Source organism: Pararge aegeria, chromosome Z (genome assembly GCF_905163445.1).
Source record: "Pararge aegeria chromosome Z, ilParAegt1.1, whole genome shotgun sequence".
NCBI classification, from domain to species: Eukaryota; Metazoa; Arthropoda; class Insecta; order Lepidoptera; family Nymphalidae; genus Pararge; species Pararge aegeria.
Window position 1 is genome coordinate 21462553 of NC_053208.1, and position 20485 is coordinate 21483037.

Sequence of the window (20485 nt, forward strand, 5' to 3'; positions counted from 1 at the left end):
ATCCATGATATATTATGAAAATAACCTAATTTGCTAAACTTCGCGAAAAGATGGAGAATCAATATTACAATGAACATTTGTTAAAGTCACAACAATTATTTATCGTAAAGTTAATGCTCCGGTTTCGGAGCGAATCATGCAGCAGTAGAGGGTACATTAAATAAATAAATAAATATACTACGACAATACACACATCGCCATCTAGCCCCAAAGTAAGCGTAGCTTGTGTTATGGGTACTAAGATGACTGATGAAAATTTATATAAATAATTTACAAAAATACTTATAATATACATATAAACACATAGACACTGAATAACATTCATATTCATCACACAAAAATTTCCAGTGCTGGGAATCGAACCCAAGGCCTTGGAAGTTGGAATCAGAAAGCAGGGTCGCTGTCCGCTGCGCCAATCGGCTGTCTGTCGTTGCCGAAGATCTGTTTGGTGTGGAGTATAAGAATTGAAAAAGAAATTATAAATTACACCATACAGATTCTCCTGCTTTTCGCGGAGTAGGTATAGCAAATTAAGCTTAATTTTCATAAGGAAGTGACTGTACCTAAAACAAACACAGTGAGAGCTTTTAGCAATCACAACATGGCAATGGGTTAGGTACCTACTAATAACCCATTATTTTGAATATTTGTTTGTCGGTCTGATCGGGGTGCGAATCAGCCTTATCTGATCTGGGATATTTTAATTAAAACACTTTTGAATCGAATTTCTTCTGCGAAGAGACTTCTTATCAGTTACAAGACAAGTGAAAATTCCACGGGAAAATATATTCAGTCCCACAGGAATCAAAAACCATGCTAACAAACCGCGGATAACTAAGTACCTACTTGTAATAAAGAAAGTTGTAAAAAAAACTAAATGTGTTTTATTCATTTTAATATTATATGTTATTAATTTTAATGTAACATTAAAATGTTATTTTAGTTATTTATAGACTAAAGGCCTCTTCGAACAGGAGGCCTTCCCCATAAACACCACGCTGGGCAGACGAGTTTGAGATCGCAGTAGCTAGTAGTAGTAGTAGCACACAGGACGAAGCTCGGTCTGTGTTTCATTCCCTTAGTCGCACATCCGCGGAAAGAGGAGGTGTGAACTGTGTCATCTGTCATCACCATCATCACTATAATAACAGCAAAGAAATGTGTCATTTCCACACTTTAATTATGTATTTAGAACTTTTAATAAATTCAAACACAATTGCAATTTGCAAGTTATCGCCTGGCTTGCAAATTGCAATCCGTTTATTTTGTAGCCGCTCTTGAAAGCCAGTAAAAATAGGAATTGATAAGTTCTTAGTGTAGGTAAATAAATAAATAATGGATTATAACAGAACATCCGTGAAGCCTTCGTTATAAGAAAAATGCGTCGCGTCTTTTTTAAAAGTCTAAAATAATGGATTACGCAGTTAGAACAGATAAATTTAGGATTAAAACAGGAGGTCCATAAAGCCTTCCTCTTGAAGTCGGGCATAAACTGGTTCTGCAACCTTAGTTTATAATGCGCAAAGTGCAGTCTAAAAAATAATAAATGAATGGAGAACGGGCTCGGGTGCGCCGCGCTGGGCAGCAAGGATGTGCGAGTTCGCGAGGGGGGAGGGGTAGAAGGGTAAGTTACGCAGGGTCGCCGTCGCGCGCCGCGGCGCTGGCGTCGAGCTGTCATCTGCGACGACGCCTGAGCCCCGACCCGTTTATTCCAGCCAGTATTCTACACATTATAACCCATGCACGCGCCTTCGCGGTTTCTATCAGTGCCCTTATCTCCCTAGACACCGAAAAGAAGCCTCCTACCCCACATTAGGCAAGGTAAGTCTAGAGATATTATTTTTTAAAAGAAAACTTGTGCGCCCGCGCAAATATCACGAGGCTTTGACAGTGACAGGCATTTGTTTATGTGTCAAATTGATGTTTTTCAAATGTGAATGCGTTGCGAACTTTTTTTAGCTACCTGTTAAAAATGTTTTTTTCGTGTTATCAGCGAATTCTGTATTTACAGTATACTTTAGTTTTAAGAATAATAATGATTATTTGTAAAACGAAACGAATGGTTTGTTTATTGCAACTCGATTGTCCAGCGCGATTCAAAAAAGTGGATGTCAGTGCAAAGGAAATTCCGCGGCTGGGTGTGCGTGCGCGTTCTCATGTAGGACTAAAGTTGCGTGCGGGGGCGAGTAGCCTTGAGCGAAAGGGACGCGGCGCCGTCGCCGCCGCGCCGCCTTCCCAGGTAGGCCTGCGCCTGCGCCGCGACCGACGAGATCGACGCGTAAAAGACTATGAGACCAGACAGTCTATGTTCATTCGTTAATAGTTACCTATCTAAATACTTTGTTTGTCTGGAAACCACAAATCATTCAGTCTGATATTTGATTCCCCATACTCTAGGAATTTAGATATAAAAAGTATATACGATGCAACAGCCGTATATATGAAAACCAAATTAATCTATCAACTTCAACAATCATACTTTCAGAATTTTGCGAACTTTTACTTAGAATGCGGAAATTTTATGAGTACTTATTTAAAATTTAATAAAAAACACCACTATTGAATTATTATATAGACAGAAATGTTGTGAGCTATGAATATAACTAATAAACTAGTAAAATAATAAAATATAAAATAAATTGGTGGCTTCTTCCTGCTAAGTGAAAAATCCTATCAAAATCGGTAAAGTCTTTCTAAACATTCCAACTTGATTTTTTATAAGCTTAATAACAGATAAATATTATGTCTATTATTTTTAAATTATGATAAATATAAAAAATATTTATTACATATGCATATACATTTTTTTACAATTTATTATATTAATAGTTTTTGAAAATTAAGTTTTTATTTACTGTGCCACGTTTTTTGAATTATGATTAATATAACAAATATTTATTAGATATATGCAATTTTTTTTACAATTTATTATATTTATTTATAGTTTCATAAAAGTCTGAAAATCAAGTATATGTTTACTGTGCCACGTTGCTCGCGTGGCGCACGTTTCACAGAAAAGGTATATACCTACTTAGGTAGCTACAAGAGATGACGCACACAACTAGGCGGGTCTGTTATTAAAATATTTTATTCGTTGACGTGGTCCGTTGCGATATTTAAATCTCGATGTAGTAGGTAGGTACAATCACTTTTACAAGTAGGAAATAAAATAAACGAATTCTGTTTTTAATTTTTTTTTTTTTGGAAACAGGTTTGCTTGCGCTTTACTGTGATTGTGAACCTACGCTAGCTCTGGTTGTTCTAGTCACTGGTATCATCACATTGCAATTTGATTTTGACATCATTCTTTACATTATACAACACGAAGCGGATTTAAATACTGACCGTAAAAAAAGGATTTATGCGATTTTCGATTTACCTTATATCTATATAATTACCATAGTTAGTTAGGTATGTTGAGTAATTATTTTATTTGTTAGACTTAAATATAACTGTGGAATTCCATTGTTCAAAAAATAACAAAACCTCTATAAAAACTCACTGGTTTAACTCTTATTTAATTAGGTTTTGCGTTGTCTCTAAGTAAGTTTTATTTTAATATTTATTCCACTAAAAGTTAGCCCTTGGTTGCAATCAAACCTGGTGGTGCGTGGTGATGTAGTCTAAAACTGAGCGTAATTCGTATTGGAACGCTTATGTTTATATATATATATATATATATATATATATATATATATATAAATATACAAAGTACTACTTTAGTTCAGTGGGTAGGAGCTCGGATCACTTTCAGGAGGCCAAGTTCGAATCCCAGCACGCACCTCCAACTTTTTTAAGTTATGTGCGTTTTAAGTAATTAAAACATAACTTGCTTCAACGGTGAAGGAAAACATCGCGAGGAAACTGCTGCATGCCTGAGAGCTCTACATAATGTTCTCAATGGTGTGTGGAGGTCTCCAATCCGCACTGGGCCAGTGGACTACGGCCTTAACCCCTTCTCATTGTGGGAGGGGACCCGTGCTCTGTAATGGGCCGGTAATGGGTAGATATTATGATGATGATAAATACTTTGTGGCCTTCAAGTGTCAATAATAGAGTAGGTAAAGAACCCTAATAGGATAGAAAGAAAACTCAACCATTTCCTTAATATTGTAGGAAATACACTGAAGAGTTTTCTTCCTAGAGCACTATCGAATAAATTAGGAGTAATCCATTGCACTGTCAATTAAGAAACTCTATACCCCATTCGTGATTTCCACTTAGTTTAGGCTGGCTGAAGAAGAACGCTTAAAGCGATAAACAGTGTTTGCGCATTATTTACTACTAGCTGTTGCCCGCGACTTCGTCTGCGTTTGATTTTGTTTTTTGATGTGGCATTCAATTTAGTTGTATTTATAAAAAAATTAAAGTATTTAGTATCGCTAAGCCTTAAAGGGTCTTGCTGCCGTCCGCTGAGGAGTCCTGTCCTCTATCTTCAACCACAGTAAGATCTACACAAAGTTTGGGCAAAATAAAGCACATATTATAATTTGTCGGAGTTATGGTGTAAAATCGTCAAACACTTTCATCCCCTCTCCCAAAGGAACACAGCTTAATGTCGGAATAAAAAGTATCCTATATTACTTCTAACACTTCCAAGAATATGTGTACAAAGTTTCATGAGGATCGGTTAAGTAGTTTTTGCGTGAAAGCGTAAAAAATAAAATTACATTGATATTTATAATATTAGCATCGATAGGGATACTATTAAATTCTTTTTGTATTTAATTTCGTGCAACACACATTTTTACTATTCCATACTAATATCATAAAGAGGTAAGTTTTGTGAGGGGGCTATCTAGATCTACTGAAGCGATCTTCTGTCATTTATAAAAAACTGTGTTTTAAGCAATATCTTAACTCTTAAAAATTAATATTTAGTGTGGGATTTGCATCCGTAAGTCGGAAAAAAACAGCGAACGAAAGATGCGAGCATATCATTGAGTTCTACAAAAAAGTTATAGAACTTGATAATATGCCTGTCTAACTTTAATATTTAATTATCAATTGCATCCAAAATTTTCAGTTAACAGATATAATTTAGTACTGCAATTCTTATGGAAGAGTAGAAAAAGGATAGCGCTATTCAATTAAATCTGTCGTCTAAAAGATATTGGATTAGATTTATTAATTTATACCGAGCCGATTTGCAGCGCGTCTTTGTCGATAGGGTGGTAACTCCACCGCAAAAGCCTGCTACCAGACAAAAAAAAAGACAAAGCTAAAGACAATCAAAAGCAGTCCCAGCACTGTTTTTGAAGGTCTAACAAAAATTACGGTGGAAAAGTGCTCAAGCATGCTCTCGCAGTGTTTTGCTCGGTCTGTGAGCCATATCGTCCACGAACGACGACCAAGGGTCAAAGCTCTTACAGGTAGCGCTTTACTACCTGTATCGTTCTATTTCAGCCTGTTTGGTAGAGGTCGCATCTTTATAGCGTAGTCCGTGGTTTTAAAACATCCGAGGCAGAGATAGAATTGGTGGTTTAAACTTGGGTTTCAACTTCGCTGAGAAAATTAATCAAGACAGTCGGTAGAGGGCGTAATGTGCTATTTATTAATGAAGTAGAACCACAACCATCCCAAAGATGGCGCTGTAAAAAATATATTGAATTAAAATTAATATAAATATTGATAAAGATAAGATACAGGATGGGCTTTATAATTTTATTACATTTTAATGGAAAGAAAATTGTGTTGCGAGCAAATGAGTCCAAATAATTGCTTACGATGAGTAAGCGAGTCATATTATTACTTACAAAAATGATTTGCGATTAAAACATATTTTTAAATAAATCTAAGCAAGTATACTAATATCATAAAGACAAAAGATTTTGTTAGATTGTACATAATAGGCTTCGAAAGTACTGGACCGATTTAAGCCATTTCTTCGCCAAAAGAAAACTAAACTATAATTTACAACATAAGCTATAATTTATTGTGAAAATACCTATATGAGATCGTTAAGAAAGTTACAATAATGTAACTCAAAGTAGCAAAATATTGCACATAAACCTCATTACGTACTTGACATGCGCTGGAAAACCTATTGGTGATACATAAAATTTATGTACCACATATTTAAAGAACTCATTATTGCCTACAGAAGTACGCCAGAGAATATAGCTGTTTATCATAGTTAAGTTGTAATAGCAGCTTTTGTATTTTAAAATTAGACCGCCGCGCCGCGCGGTAGAAAAAAAGGGGGTAACAGTATCATAGCGGTATTAATTCTTATTCAATTAAATAGCCTTATCGTCAAGGATATTTAAAAAGCAGTTTTTAATTTATTCTCATCAGACTTTTAATGTAAGTAGAAGTTATCGCGAGTAAATAAAGTTAAGGACTAGACCTAAACAAAGAGATATTTATAAAGTAAAATACTTTTTTTTTTACTAAAATACAGAAACTTATAAAAATACTTACTGACCCCAGCGCCATCTGTCGGGCTTATTTGTGAATCTAAACCATCCAGGGTGGCACCCAAACGCATACCTTCATTCAAATCGGTCCAGCCGTCTAGGAGGAGTTCAGTGACATACACACGCACACAAGAAATATATATATACATATATATATATATATATATATATATATATGTATATATATGTATACACATATATATATATATTTCTTGAAAAACTATACCGATTTAGAATTATTATTATTATAATTAATATAAGGTATGTTCCCATAACCTTTGTGCGAGTGACTTGAATCTACTAATGACGTGGAAAATGACATTTAAAATAAATGTGGCAACATTTTACAAAGTGACAATAACCACTGTCACTTTACTGCGGTGAATTAAAAATCTGATATCGGTACCTACTGCCTACAGTGCATCACAAGCGTCTGTACGGTGGTCGAAGATTTCTACATCAATCAGACGTGGTTTCCAACTTTTCACCCTCGCCGTTGTGTCGTTGGTCATTATCATTACATCAACCCTTTACCGGCCCACTACAGAGCACGGGTCGCCTCCCACAATGAGAAGGGGTTAGGCTGTAGTCCACCACGCCGGCCCAGTACGGATTGGAAGTCCACACGTGGCGTAGTTAGAATCCAACGTACTAAGAAAAGTTAGTTTCTATAAATTACGTCTTATTTTACTAAACTTTTTAAGACGTAAACTACGTATTTTTAATAAAATATTCAATAACTGTCTCATACACTTGAATGTTATATACCAAGTTTTAATAATAACATAAATATCATTATAATAATTACCGAACAAAAACACCTAATAAAACCAGACCAGAACCGACATAAAAAGGGGTGCCTAAAAACCCTTTTAATTTTTAAACTGTTGTAATTTTATTATTTTTGGTCTTGGCCACGTCAGAAATAGTTTTTTTTTTTAATTGCAACTATTTCAACTATATTATATAAGTGAGATATAGCTCGATGGACTGATGGACTGTACCTCTGTAGCGTTTCACATCGTACTTTGGTAGTGTGCAAGTCAAACTAGAACTTAGCCGGTTTTTTTATTGCTTTGCTTACCTTAGCATGGCAAGCATGGGCAGAAGACAAATATCTCACCTGGGAAAGGATAAAAATTAAACTTCTTCCACTTCGCTTTATCAACTCTCAGAGCATTGGCGCAAAAGTGGAAATAATATCCAAATAATATATGTGTAATAATAAACGGCGGCAAACTTCTTCTATTCTATATATATTCTAGTCCTGTGGACAGGTTAATTATATTCCTAGTCAGGGCATGTAATCGGGCATATAATTATTGTCTCCTGTCTGTTCTAGCCCCGCAGGAAAATTCCAAAGAAACAATCGGAAAATCGGAGTTGCCTATTCGGAATACTTTTAAATTTTATTTCAATAGATTGCATTATTTGTTCTTTTTGACTTGCGGGAGCATCAAACACACTAAATATTGTTGCATGTCAAATGCAACAACGTTAAGTGTGTTTGAGGTGCAAAAAAATGTGTTACAATGAATATGATTTTTATTTGTGTCTATCAATTCATCAATTAGGGAATTACCCGCAATTTCCATGGAATCCACTGATAAAACCTTCGATGACTCGGTGATAACAGGACCATCTCGAAGCCCTTTCTACAATTAAATAGTTTTTAAAATCAGCCTACTATTAGGGTAGGAATCGAAGAACATAAAACATACAACATGAAACTCCCTTGGAGTTCGGTTTACTTTATTGGGATATTACAAGTTACAATGACATCATCATATTAGAGTTAATAAAAAAAAACTAGAATTTTCCATCGTAATGCCTAAATATTCTGGTAAACGTGGGATGGAAACTAATCGTAAGTGCCATATTTTCGTCCAAAATCCCTCGGTACCTGAAGACCAATGTCCTTGAACAGTGAGTGTTGCCAGTGATGACTTACAGATCTGAAACGTGGTCGCTTACTATGGGCCCTATAAGAAGGCTCATAGTCACTCAGCGGGCGATGGAGAGAGCTTTGTTAGGAGTATTTCTACGTGATTAAATTAGAAATGAGGAGATCTGTAGAATGACTAGAGTTACCGAGATAGCTCAACGAGTCACGAAGCTGCAGTGGTAATGGGCGGGGTACATAGTAGAATAATAAGAAGAATCGCTTTATTGCACGTATAACATACAGGAAAAGAAACAGTAAGGAGTATACAGTAAACAATGTAGACACGCAAAGGCGGCCTTACAGTTAACCTTGGTAGACAGGACTTACAGGGAAAGAACGGGATAGTTAGTTAGTAGTGAGTTAGTAGTTTTTTAATATATACATAAATACAAAAATGTATAGATACAAATAAATACTACTGGGTACTAAGATGACTGAAGAATATTTTTATGAATAATATACAGATAAACACCCAGACACTGTAAAAACATACATAATTTAAATAAATATATGCTTAGACTATATATATAGATAGATTTTTATATATAATTTACAAACAATAATAAAGCAACAACTTCAAAGGCCATCACTCAAAGTCCTTCAGACGACTTTTAAATACGGAAGGTATTTATTACACGGATTTCAGCAGGCGAAAGAATTACCGAAGAACTTCGTTTTACAAAATGAGAGTACCAGACGGTTACCAAGGTGGGAGTTAAGTTTGGAATGAGAAGTAGAGTCCGAAATAAAGCGAAAACGATTTCATAAATAACAGGAAGATAATTGACTATTAAGAATAGAATAAAAGAAGAAACCGACAGAAGTCCTTGAGCTGGAAGTGCGACTCGCCCTGCACGCAGCGTTGGTCGACACCCAACGAGGTGGACATATTAGGTACATCAAACGAGTAGCCCCGGACCGTGGATATTGGAACTCCCCACACAAGACCTATGTCCAGCTGTGGACGTCAAACGATTGATGTGACGATGTGGATGAAGATCATTCTATAATGAAGCTCGCAACACTGAATAAAACAAAAAAAATGAAAAAACTGGCTTTACTTTCCTTCAGAAATTCAATTTGTGAATTAATCAACGTTAGTAACATTTGAAAAGTAAGTACTTAGTCAATGAATTCGCGGTTTGATGTAAAACCTCACAATTTCACTTCATTAGCTCAATCTAGCTTTGGTACGCAGAATTAAGATGTGTTCTGAATTCTGTTCTTTGATAGAAAAAGGCTAAATGGGCCATAGTGGAATTAACAGTGGAGTTAATAATATAAAAGAAAAATCATGAATATATTTTGTGCCTACGAATATATTTTAGTATATTTTAGTGTGCTTTTGAACATGGTTTTTAAATAAGCTGATTTCATGATAACTTTAGTTTCCTTTTTAGTGCTCTTTTCGTAGGTAAATTGTCTAACAAGATAAAAAAAACACATAAACAAATTCTGATAACTATTATGTGTATATTGAAGTTAATAACAAATATAACTATAAAAGTTAATAACTCAAACAAATATACCTTTCATTTTGTGACAAGAATAAACAGGCAGATCAGCCATAGTTACTCGGTGCAGCTACATGCTCAAAAATTAAAGAAAAAAAAATCTCATTTGCCCCAGCCGGAACCTCCTATTTAAATTCACAGCGCTCACCGTTGCGCCAAGGAGGTCGTCAAACAGACATATGGCAGAAGGAGTTACAAGGAGGTTTATAGGCAAAGTCTTACTGGCAGTCCTTGACATTATGTCTACATTATAACTTTCCATCAGACGTTAGGCGTAACCTATTATTGAAGGCCCAGTTAACTCTAAAAAATATGTCTCTATCTATGGTTTTCGTTAAATGTTAAGGATAGGATATCCTTAACATTTAACGAAACCAACATTTTAATCGTCATAAATTTTTTGCCCGATGGTTCAATAAGTGACTTTTTATTATTTTATCTTTCACAAATACTTTGACGTGTCATTAAATAAATAATGAGTATGGCTGCCAATCATTTACAGTTTTTTTTTATGAGGATAAATAATATAAACTTATTTAAAAAGAGCAGCGTTACTCTCCACTCGAGGTAAAAAACAAAACCTCTGGCAAAGTACTTGACCACTGGGTCATAAATTTTTTAAATAAAAATTAAAAAACGCACAAATAACTGCGAAAAGTTAGAACTTCGTGCCGGGGTCGAACTCTGTCCCCTCGAAAGGAAAGCTGATGCCTCACCCTCTAGAAACATTTATTCAGCGCTATTTAAAATTGATAATAAATAATTACCGTCGAAAAACCTTGCTTCCGTTCAAAGAAAATTTATTTAGATATAAATAAATAATAAATAAATAAATATACTACGACAATACACACATTGCCATCTACTAAGAAAGCTATTGAATATTTTTATGAATATAATACATAAATACTTATAACATACATATAAACACCCAGACACTAAAAAACATTCATGAACACTCATCACATAAACATTTTCAAGTTCTGGGAATCGAACCCACGGCCTTGGACTCAGAAAGCAGGGTCGCTGCAAACTGCGCCAATCGGCCGTCAAATATAGTATTGTATAGCTATTTATTTATATAGGTAAGTCCATGTTGTGCTATTGCCAAATGGATTGGAGCGGCAGTGATTCGCATATTCAAATATTATGCATTTATATATATATTTATCTTTGAGTTATATAGAAATAATGTCATTTAAATAACAAAAAAATATAAGCCTTAAAAATATATTATTAGGTATGAACCTATGAATGGTAAGACCAGACCGAAACCGCGAAGGTTATCAAGTAAGTTTATTTAATATGCGTTAGGACGCAGTTTTTGGTACAACGCATATTATACTTATTTGATCCATATTCACATATTGCCATATACTGTAGATAAAAAAAGCTCTAAGCGTAGGCTGAAGTTGTTAGTAGGAATACAGATAAAGTTACTATTCACGTTGTCGCTCTTAAAGGTCGACTCCTAGACACGTTGCTCATGCGCCTAGGTATATTTATAAGTTCTCAACAATATATTAAATGTTTAGCAATATGCACTCTTAATACGAATAAAATTAAACGTTCGCGTCCAACTCAGCGCGATAAATAAACTCCCATCTGACGTGGAAATTATATTTTATGTTTATAAATACTAATATATAATAACAGGGTATATGCCGAGTGGCGGGGTAGAATATTGATGCTCAAGTTCAAGAAAATTGCAGGGTTTTGTGGATTAATTGGGCTCTATATAGACAACGTGGTCTTATTATCCGACTGCGGCCAAACCTAACGACGGGTAAAGTTTTATCGGTACATGTTAATATAATGAAGTGGTTTGGACTTCGGCTTTACTTTCGCGGGTCCGAGTTCGAATCCCAGCACGCACCTCTAACTTTTCTAAGTTATGTGCGTTTTAGGCAATTATCACTTGCTTCAACGGTGAAGGAAAACATCGTGAGGAAACCTGCACGCCTGAGAGTTCTCCATAATGTTCTCAAAGGTGTGTGGGGTCCACTAACCCGCACTGGGCCGGCGTGGTGGGCTACGGCCTGAACCCTTCTCATTATGGGAGGCGACCCGTGCACCATAGTGATATACCATAGATGATGATGTTGGTGTCAATATATAGGTTTATCTTTTAACTGTAACATTCCACACTCATAACTGAAAGTATATTTGATGTTCTTAAAGGCTTATTATATATTTTACTAGCTGTTGCCCGCGACTTCGTCTGCGTTTGATTTAGTTTTAAAGTATTCAGTATTGCTAAGCCTTAAATGAGTATAGTTTTAGAATTAATTATAGACAAATAATTTGCATTAAAATAAAATTGCGACTATAATTAAAGATCTAAGCTATCCTATCTCTAACTTAAGAAGTTGGAACAGTCTGCTCACAGTGTGCTAATTTAATTTAAAATCGGTTAAGTAGTTTAGGACTCCATCGCGGACAAACATCGTGACAGGAGATTTATATATATTAAGATAATAACTTGCGAAAAGAGGGACAGAATATAAAAGGAAATTAATCTAGGCAAGCGCGCTCCACCTTAGGCTGCATCATCACTTACCATCAGGTATGATTGCAGTCAAGCACTCGTCTATAAACATTAAAAAAAAAACAAATCGGATACTAAGATTGAGGATTTTACAACATTTTTTATATATTTTTAACTACACTACAAGTTAGCCCTAGACGTGATCTGTTGTGGCAAGTTATGATGCAGTCTAAGCTGGTAAGAGGCTAACCTGTTAGGGGTATAGCAATTATGAAATCCATATACCCCTAATCGGTTTCTACGCGGCATCGTACCGGAATGTGGCACGAATTTGTCGGTTGGTGGCAACCAGGTTCGGTTTTAGAGCCTCCCAACTTACCAGATCAGAGAAATTTCAGAAAGTTCGAACCCCGGCCTCCCACTTATAACGCTCACCACTGCACCAGGTAGGTTGGCAAAAAGGCATGAGAGTAAACTGCGGTTCTCTTAAAGAAAATAACCCAATACCTTACAATTTTCTACCCCGACCCAGAAATCAAAACCAAGAAACTGCGTTTTGCAGCCAATATACCAAAGCGGCACGTTTTAATACTATATCTTATATCTTTAAACGAGCCATTCTTGTATATATATATAATTGGAATCTCGGAATCGGCTCCAACGATTTTCATGAAATTTAATATACAGGGGGTTTCGGGGGCGATAAATCGATCTAGCTAGGATTCATTTTTAGAAAATGACATTTTATTTGTGTTTTTTTCATTGGAAGAAAAATAACAAAAAGGTGGCGTTTGGCTAGTCCCAATTTAAACTGAAAAATATGACTTCCTGACATCTATTGGCGAATAATAATACATTTTTTTTTTAATTGTGATACTTTTTATAAAAAATATACATTTATTACGATAGATAAAAAAATTTTTGTCAAAATCTCATATATGACTATAGGTGTAGACGATGTAGCAGTACGCTGCATTCGAAATTTACGCGGGCGAAGCCGCAGGGCATATCTAGATGTAATAAAGTGAAGTGTTCCACTCGTCGGCCACAAGTCAACAACTACACAAAAAGTTTTCTTTATGTCACAAAACATAAAGCCCACATTCTAATCCCTTGTTATGAGTTGTGTTGATTTCGATCTGCGAAGGCCATTAGAAATTGTTAATTTCGGCAATAGAATCGGCAAGGAGGGCTGCGGCCCATCTAAGAGGGATCGTAGCAAGATATTTTCCTCTAATTCGCCAAACACCTTTCAATAACCTCTCTGCGGGCGGTGTTTCAATTATTGTACGGCTTTTAAAATGTGTTAACTACACGTGGGGTTGGGAAGTACGCCCTGTGGTCTGTGGGAGGGCCCGCTCGATGGCAACCGTTCAAAATCTTCCACGACACGGCGGGGTGTCTAGCTTTTCTGAATAATTAGATCTCGTAACACTGAATGCGCGACGCGGCGTGATAAAAGAAAACGTGTTTGTATACTCATTCATTCTTACTAGTCTTATTCGTATTACGATAACAATTTTATCATTATACTTTAATTATCTGTTGCCCGCGACTTCGTCTGCGTTTGATTTTGTTTTTTGATGTGGCATTCAATTTAGTTGTAGTTCTAAAAAAAATTAAAGTATTCAGTATCGCTAAGCCTTAAATGAGGGGTTTGCAGCTGTCCGCTGAGGAGTTCTGTCCTCTATCTCCAACCACAGTTGGGACAAAATTAAACACACATTATAACCTCTATAGTACAAAAATAATTATTTAAATCGGTTATAATTTGTCGGAGTTATGGTGCAAAATCGTCAAACACTCATCCCCTCTCCTATATTACTTCTAACACTTCCAAGAATATGTGTACAATGTTTCATGAGGATCGGTTAAGTAGATTTTGCGTGAAAGCGTAACAAAAAAACAATTGTAATTTAAATTTATAGCTCAGATTTGGTTGGATTTTAATTTCTCTAACTTTATAGCTAAATATTAATAAACTGTGAGATGGTGGTAAAAGAAAAATGTGTCAGGCGAAGTTTGTTGTAGGCTCTTCTTAGATCAGGGCGCGTTTGTAAGACTCGAAGCCTTAGGTTTAAGTTAGCATACGTAGTTATCACCATCACCTTACTATTATGTATACATATATGTATGAACGTTTCATAAGTGTAATAGGCCTAAATGAATTTTTGTTTATTAATTTGGTATCAATATTTAAAATAAAAAGACGTGACGGCCTACAGAGAAAGACGTGGCACTCAGCGATTTACGCGTAATTGTACAGGTATTATGGCTTATGCGTTTAATACAACTGACATGCCTCTTATAGATTAGTACGCTACCATCTTTAAATGTATTAGCACTTATGTGAGATAGCAGTCAAGGGCTAGCTTGTGGTGAAATTTGGAAAGCCGATTGGCGCAGTTTGCAGCGACCCCGCTTTCTGAGTCCAAGTGGAATCGAACCCACGGCGTTCGATTCCCACAACTGGAACATGTTTGTGTGATGAGCATGAATGTTTTTCAGTGCTGGGTGTTTATATGCATATTATAAGTATTTATGTATATAATTCATAAAAATATGCATCAGTCATCTCAGTACCCATAACACAAGCTACGCTTACTTTGGGGCTAGATCGCGATGTGTGCTTTGTCGTAGATATAAATTATTTATTTATTTTAAAAACACAAAACACAAATGAAAAAAACATCATAATCGCAGTGACAGGCGGTGATTGGCGGTGACGCAAATTCAACTGAAATAATTTCTTTACTTTTCTTCTGGCACTCTTAATGTTGGTTTGAATAGAATAGTTATTATATTACTCTATGGTCATAAGTTGTTTTTTAATATTGTTTCTCAGGTGACTGCGCCATTACTGTTGCGGTTGTCAGCGACTGTTTGTACTGTTACGAAACACGTGTTCTAAATATAAAAATACTAGAATATACAACTTGAACATAGTTATCGATTTATGTCACCAGTTATGACACCTAGAACTAACTCTACGATGTAGAATACAGGTGTCGGTGTGCGCGCGCATCGTAAAAATTCACTCTCATCATTATTCTCCATCGCGCCAAATGAGGTATAACTTCAAAAACTGCTATTAGTGTGAAACGCCTTAAAATCAATTCTATCGTGTAACTTAACGGCGGTTTGAGCATCCTTCGTGGGGTCGAACGCGAAAATTGTGTTCAAATGAACGTGTAATTGTGTGGCTTGTACTTCGTTGAGTCACTTGAGTCCTATACACGCTCGGGTCTTACGAAACCAAACTTTAATATTTAAAAGCATGACAGTATTTGATTAAAGTTTGGTTGTAGGTATGTAGCCCAGTTGGTATGACTTCGAATTCACTTTCGGCGGGTTCAAGTTCGAATCCCAGCTCCTCTAACCTTTCAAAGTAATGTGCGTTCTAAGCAATTAAAATATAACTTGCTTCAACGGTGAAGGAAAACATCGTGAGGAAACCCGCATATCTGAGAGTTCTCCATAACGTTCTCAAAGGTGTGAAGTCCACCAATCCGCATTGGGCCAGCGTGATGGACTTCAGCCTTAACCCCTTCTCATTGTGGGAGGAGCCCCGTGATCTGAAGTGGGCCGGTAATGGATTGATATGATGATGATGATGTTTTTTTTTTTTTTTATTGACGATAGGCCAGCGCTTGACGACAATCATGCCTGTTAGAAAGCAATGATGAGGTCTAGGTTGGAGCACCCTTGCCTAGAAAAAGCCTATTCACTCTAGCCTTGAAGGTATTCAAATTATACGTGGCAGGAAACACAGTTGCTTGGAGGGCGCTCCACATCTTAGCGGCACGTATCAGAAACGTGGATAAAAAACGTTTCATGCGTGTTGATGGAATATCAACCACACAAGGATGCCACCGCTCACGATGTCTCGCTGTTCTGTGGTAGAACGGGGAAGGAGGAACAAGATTTTGAAGTTCCTGAGCACACTCACCGAAGTATATCCGGTAAAAACCCGATAAACAGGCAACATTGCGTCGGTGCTGGAGACTATGTAGTTTTAAAATGGAGAATGGCGAGTTCTCACATAGTTGTGGACACAGAACCACTTTCAGCTATAAAACTATTAACACATGTAGTACTCAACCAGAGTAACAAAAAAGTTAATCAAATAAAAAAGGGAGGATTAAGATATTCATATAATTATTAGATTTAGATGATTTCTAGGAGTCAACAATCAACAATTGGATTTTTACTGAACTCGATGTTCAGTAAAAATCCAATTGTGTACTTTTATTTAAGTGTTTTATCGAAACTTTAACGTAATATCAATATTTATAATATTAGTATTTAGGATAGCTAAGCCTGGTGTAAAATCGTCAAACACTTTCGTCCCCTCTACCGAGAGAACTGAGCTTAATTTCGAGATAAAAAGCATCCTATATTACTTCTAATACCTTCAGAAATATGTGTACAAAGTTTCGTGATGGTCGGTTTAGTAGTTTTTGCGTGAAAGCGTAACAAACAAACTTACATTCACATTTATAATACTCGTAGTAATGGCGACCGGTGATCGCAGTTGGTATACTCCCGACGAGGTGTACAGATGACGTCAAACGGGTCCAGCATTGTTTCCAGTTTAATTACAGGCACATGAGCTTTTTGGTATCCTCAAGGTATAAGTATACCTTAAGGATGCAATCCCATCACTGTCCTGCTCAGGTACATAATGTTGTCTGTCATTAAACAATAAGACTATGCATGCCTTTAGCGCTGAAGAGGTAAACGTGGCAAAATAAGAAACAAAATGGTTTAAAACGTAAATTACTTATGATGACTTTTACTCGAAAATAAAAGCTCATGTTCATGCAAATGAGCGAGAAAATAGAGTTCCAGCTTGAAAAGCGTAAATAACATGTTAGGGTATTAAAATTAATTACGCTAAGCGTCCTCCTAAATCGGTCTTTTGAAATGAATAAACACTGTGCATATTTGCGGATAGCAAAATATCCATGCATGATACACGCTGGCGATGTGTCGTGTGACCGGTTGCGGGACTAGTTGCGCGACCGATATCGCCGGACTTCTCTAAACAATAATTGCAAGGGAGAAATAATAAAGTCGGCGCAACGCGGCCCGTATCCGCTTGCAATAAAAATGTAAAACGCTAGCGATAAGCGGCAACGCTAAAGGCTCGACTGTTGAGGCGTAGGGCGGGCTATAGGGTAATATAACGACAATATCATTTTAATAACAATATGTAACCTTAATTTGTATAAAATCACTTGCTTTAACGGTGAAGGTATGCATCATGAGGGAACCTGCTTGAGAGTTCTCCGTAATTTTCCAAAAGGCGTGTAAAGTCAAACATAGAAGTCGGCCTTTCTAACAAATTGTCTTTCGAAATGCACCATTGACACGTACCATGAATTATTCGCAATATATATATATATATATATATATAGGTGTGTGTTTATATATTGGTTCTACTGTATGTCATACAGCACAGGACCAGCCGTGATTGGCCGGCAGTTGATCTGACAGCATTTGGACAAGCGAAATAAACGCATGCGGGGCACACTAAGCCATTACCACCGAAGCTACGTTTTCGTAAGGGGCTTTTGAGCAGTTTTTATGATTTGATGTTTTTTCGTTGGCTAGGTTCGCCAAGATCTATACCCCTCTCATTCTAAGGGGAGACCCTTGTTCTGGGTGCCAAAGGTGATCTAATGATTGCCGCTCCTTCGATTTCATATAAATCCTAGTTATCTTTCACGAACCATCAGATGAGTAAACGTAGGTGGAAAATCGCTCACTACGTACTTTGTAGAGGGCCAGTGTTAGATTGATAATGATTATATAACGTACGATAGAAATATAGAAACATCTTTTGATTTATTTCGTGGGCTCGTATTACTTCTATGATAAACTACTATGGTGTAGCACAGCGCGGGTTGGAACTTAAATTTGATCCGCTGTGCTCCGCTCAACTTACACCTTTCTACTAGCCGAGGGGTATAGATCCGAAGAGAAGTCCGAGTCCAGCGGCCTTCCTGAAACAATGTAAAGCCTACACCATACATACACCCCCTTTGACGTCTAAACACGGGCACAATGGAAACATGAAAACATTGAACATTCGTAACATGATATTAATCAATTCATACAGTTTCATACGAAGAGTGATCCTGATTCCTGGACATGCTATTATCATGCATATATATTCCTCAATATAAGTCGGTATTATCCTTCTAATGGCACCTGGCAGACATATATATGTCTAACATTTAAACGATTATGCTTTTTTATGATTATGATTTAGCTAGTTTATGTATTGATTTAAATCTTTACATGTAAAAGTTTGGCGTTTAATTACATAATAGATAATAATTAATTAACAATTATATTAATTAACTTTTAATATTACCGGCCAGCATGTAAGAGTTGTATGTGTGGATTTTGTTGCCTAACCGCCCACTCGCATTTATTTTACGGATACCTTAAATTTTAATCATAACTTTAAAAAACTAAGTAGCAATATTAAGTTTAAGTTGCATTTTTATCTGACTTTGGGGATCCTTGGTTTATACATATTATCATGATTCTCATTCTCTTTTATGTATAATTACTGCGTGTTGCAGAGAGAGGAATGGATTGGAATTGTATGTTTAAGTATCGATATTTAGGCGCACGTCCCTATAGGTGGATTGCTTCAGTTTTTGCGTCCGGATCAAACCGCGCCGGGTATTTTGTCACACAAAATATAAATGTAGCCGACTTCCTTCCTTCATTGGCCGTGTTTATCTCAATGATTAATTACACCTTATATTGCGTGCGTGGCTTTCAACAGCTAAACGGAATTTATGTTTTATTGTAGATACAAGCGCCGCAGTTGTTCTACAACTTTATACTCGTAACGTACTGCCGTGATATATGAATTTTCTGCCGTAAACATATTTTACATTTACAATTTTTAATTGTAAGAATTTTAGTTGTAAATTTACACATAAAATTGTAAATTTACAATTTGTTGTAACCCCCTTAGAAATAATTCGCTTTGTCGGAATTAAAGTATCGCATTTTGTGATGGAGAAAGCTATCCTGTATCGAATATTGTCAAGATTGGTTCTGTATATTTTCTGATTTCTTATAAGAGTAAGAGTTTTACCGCCGCGCCAGGGTTGTCTCCAGAAAGTCATACATAAAAATCACTTGTTCGTTGCTGCATACTTTCTTATATGCATAGTTAAGAAGATCGTGTATCAGAAGTGTAGAAAAGCTTTTGTGACAGTTCGTCTGGAAAAGTACTACCAACATGGTTATTTCTGCCTCCAAGCAGCATTGTTGCAACGCTGTGTTCCGTTTCGAAGAGTGTAGTGCTGTTGTGATAACCTACCAGTGATTGAGGCTTGACACTTACGTCTCAGTTTGATAGACACGTTGTAGGTCGGGTTTCTTGCATGACCTGCGAAGTTTGCTCTGTTTATAGGCGATGGCTTTGCATTTATACGACCGATCGGCGCAGTTTTCAGCGACCCTGCTTTCTGAGACCAAGGCCGTGGGTTCGATTCCCATAACTGGAAAATGTTTCTGTGATGAACATGATTTTTTTTCAGTGTCTTGGTGATAATCTATATTTTAAAAGTATTTATGTACTATATTATTTATAAAATTATTCATCAGTCATCTTAGTACCCATAACACAGGCTACGCTTACTTTGGGGCTAGATGGCGATGTATTTGTATTGTCGAAAATTTATCATGAGCTGTGTGTGCGGGGCCATCTACTTGGTCCGTCAGTTAATACTATAATAAAAAAAATGTTTTATAGGTATACCTACCTAAAGTCGCGAAGTTTTGTTTTTTTTGTCAAAGCTGGAGAACTTTGTATTTGGTATTTCATTACACTGGTTTTTATTAAAAATTGATTTCTCGTTCACTAAGGCGGTTTCATTAGGTTAATTATTTTTTAGTTACTAAGCCTTCGTGGCTTCATTTTTCTAAGTAATCAGTTTCAAAATATTGAGTCTAGTTATCGTTTTAATAAGTTTGACGTGTCGGTGTGTGGGTGTGTATGGACGTGAATTAATCGGGAGCCTCCGATTTTAATCAATCCTAGCTAATGTTAGAGCAAAATGTTTCCAAGATGGCCGCCGCCACAAAA

The 20485-nt window shown here is 36.3% G+C and overlaps 1 protein-coding gene across 1 annotated transcript in view; it reads left to right on the plus strand.

Moving 5' to 3' along the window:
• Positions 1-1550: 1550 nt before the first annotated feature.
• Positions 1551-20485, plus strand: part of LOC120636658 — a 533873-nt gene continuing 514938 nt past the window's right edge. Inside the window, exons 1-3 of the mRNA XM_039908219.1 lie at positions 1551-1624; positions 1785-1821; positions 2012-2239. Of these exons, the coding sequence (XP_039764153.1) occupies positions 1551-1624; positions 1785-1821; positions 2012-2239 (339 nt within the window). The remainder of the gene's footprint in view (positions 1625-1784; positions 1822-2011; positions 2240-20485) is intronic.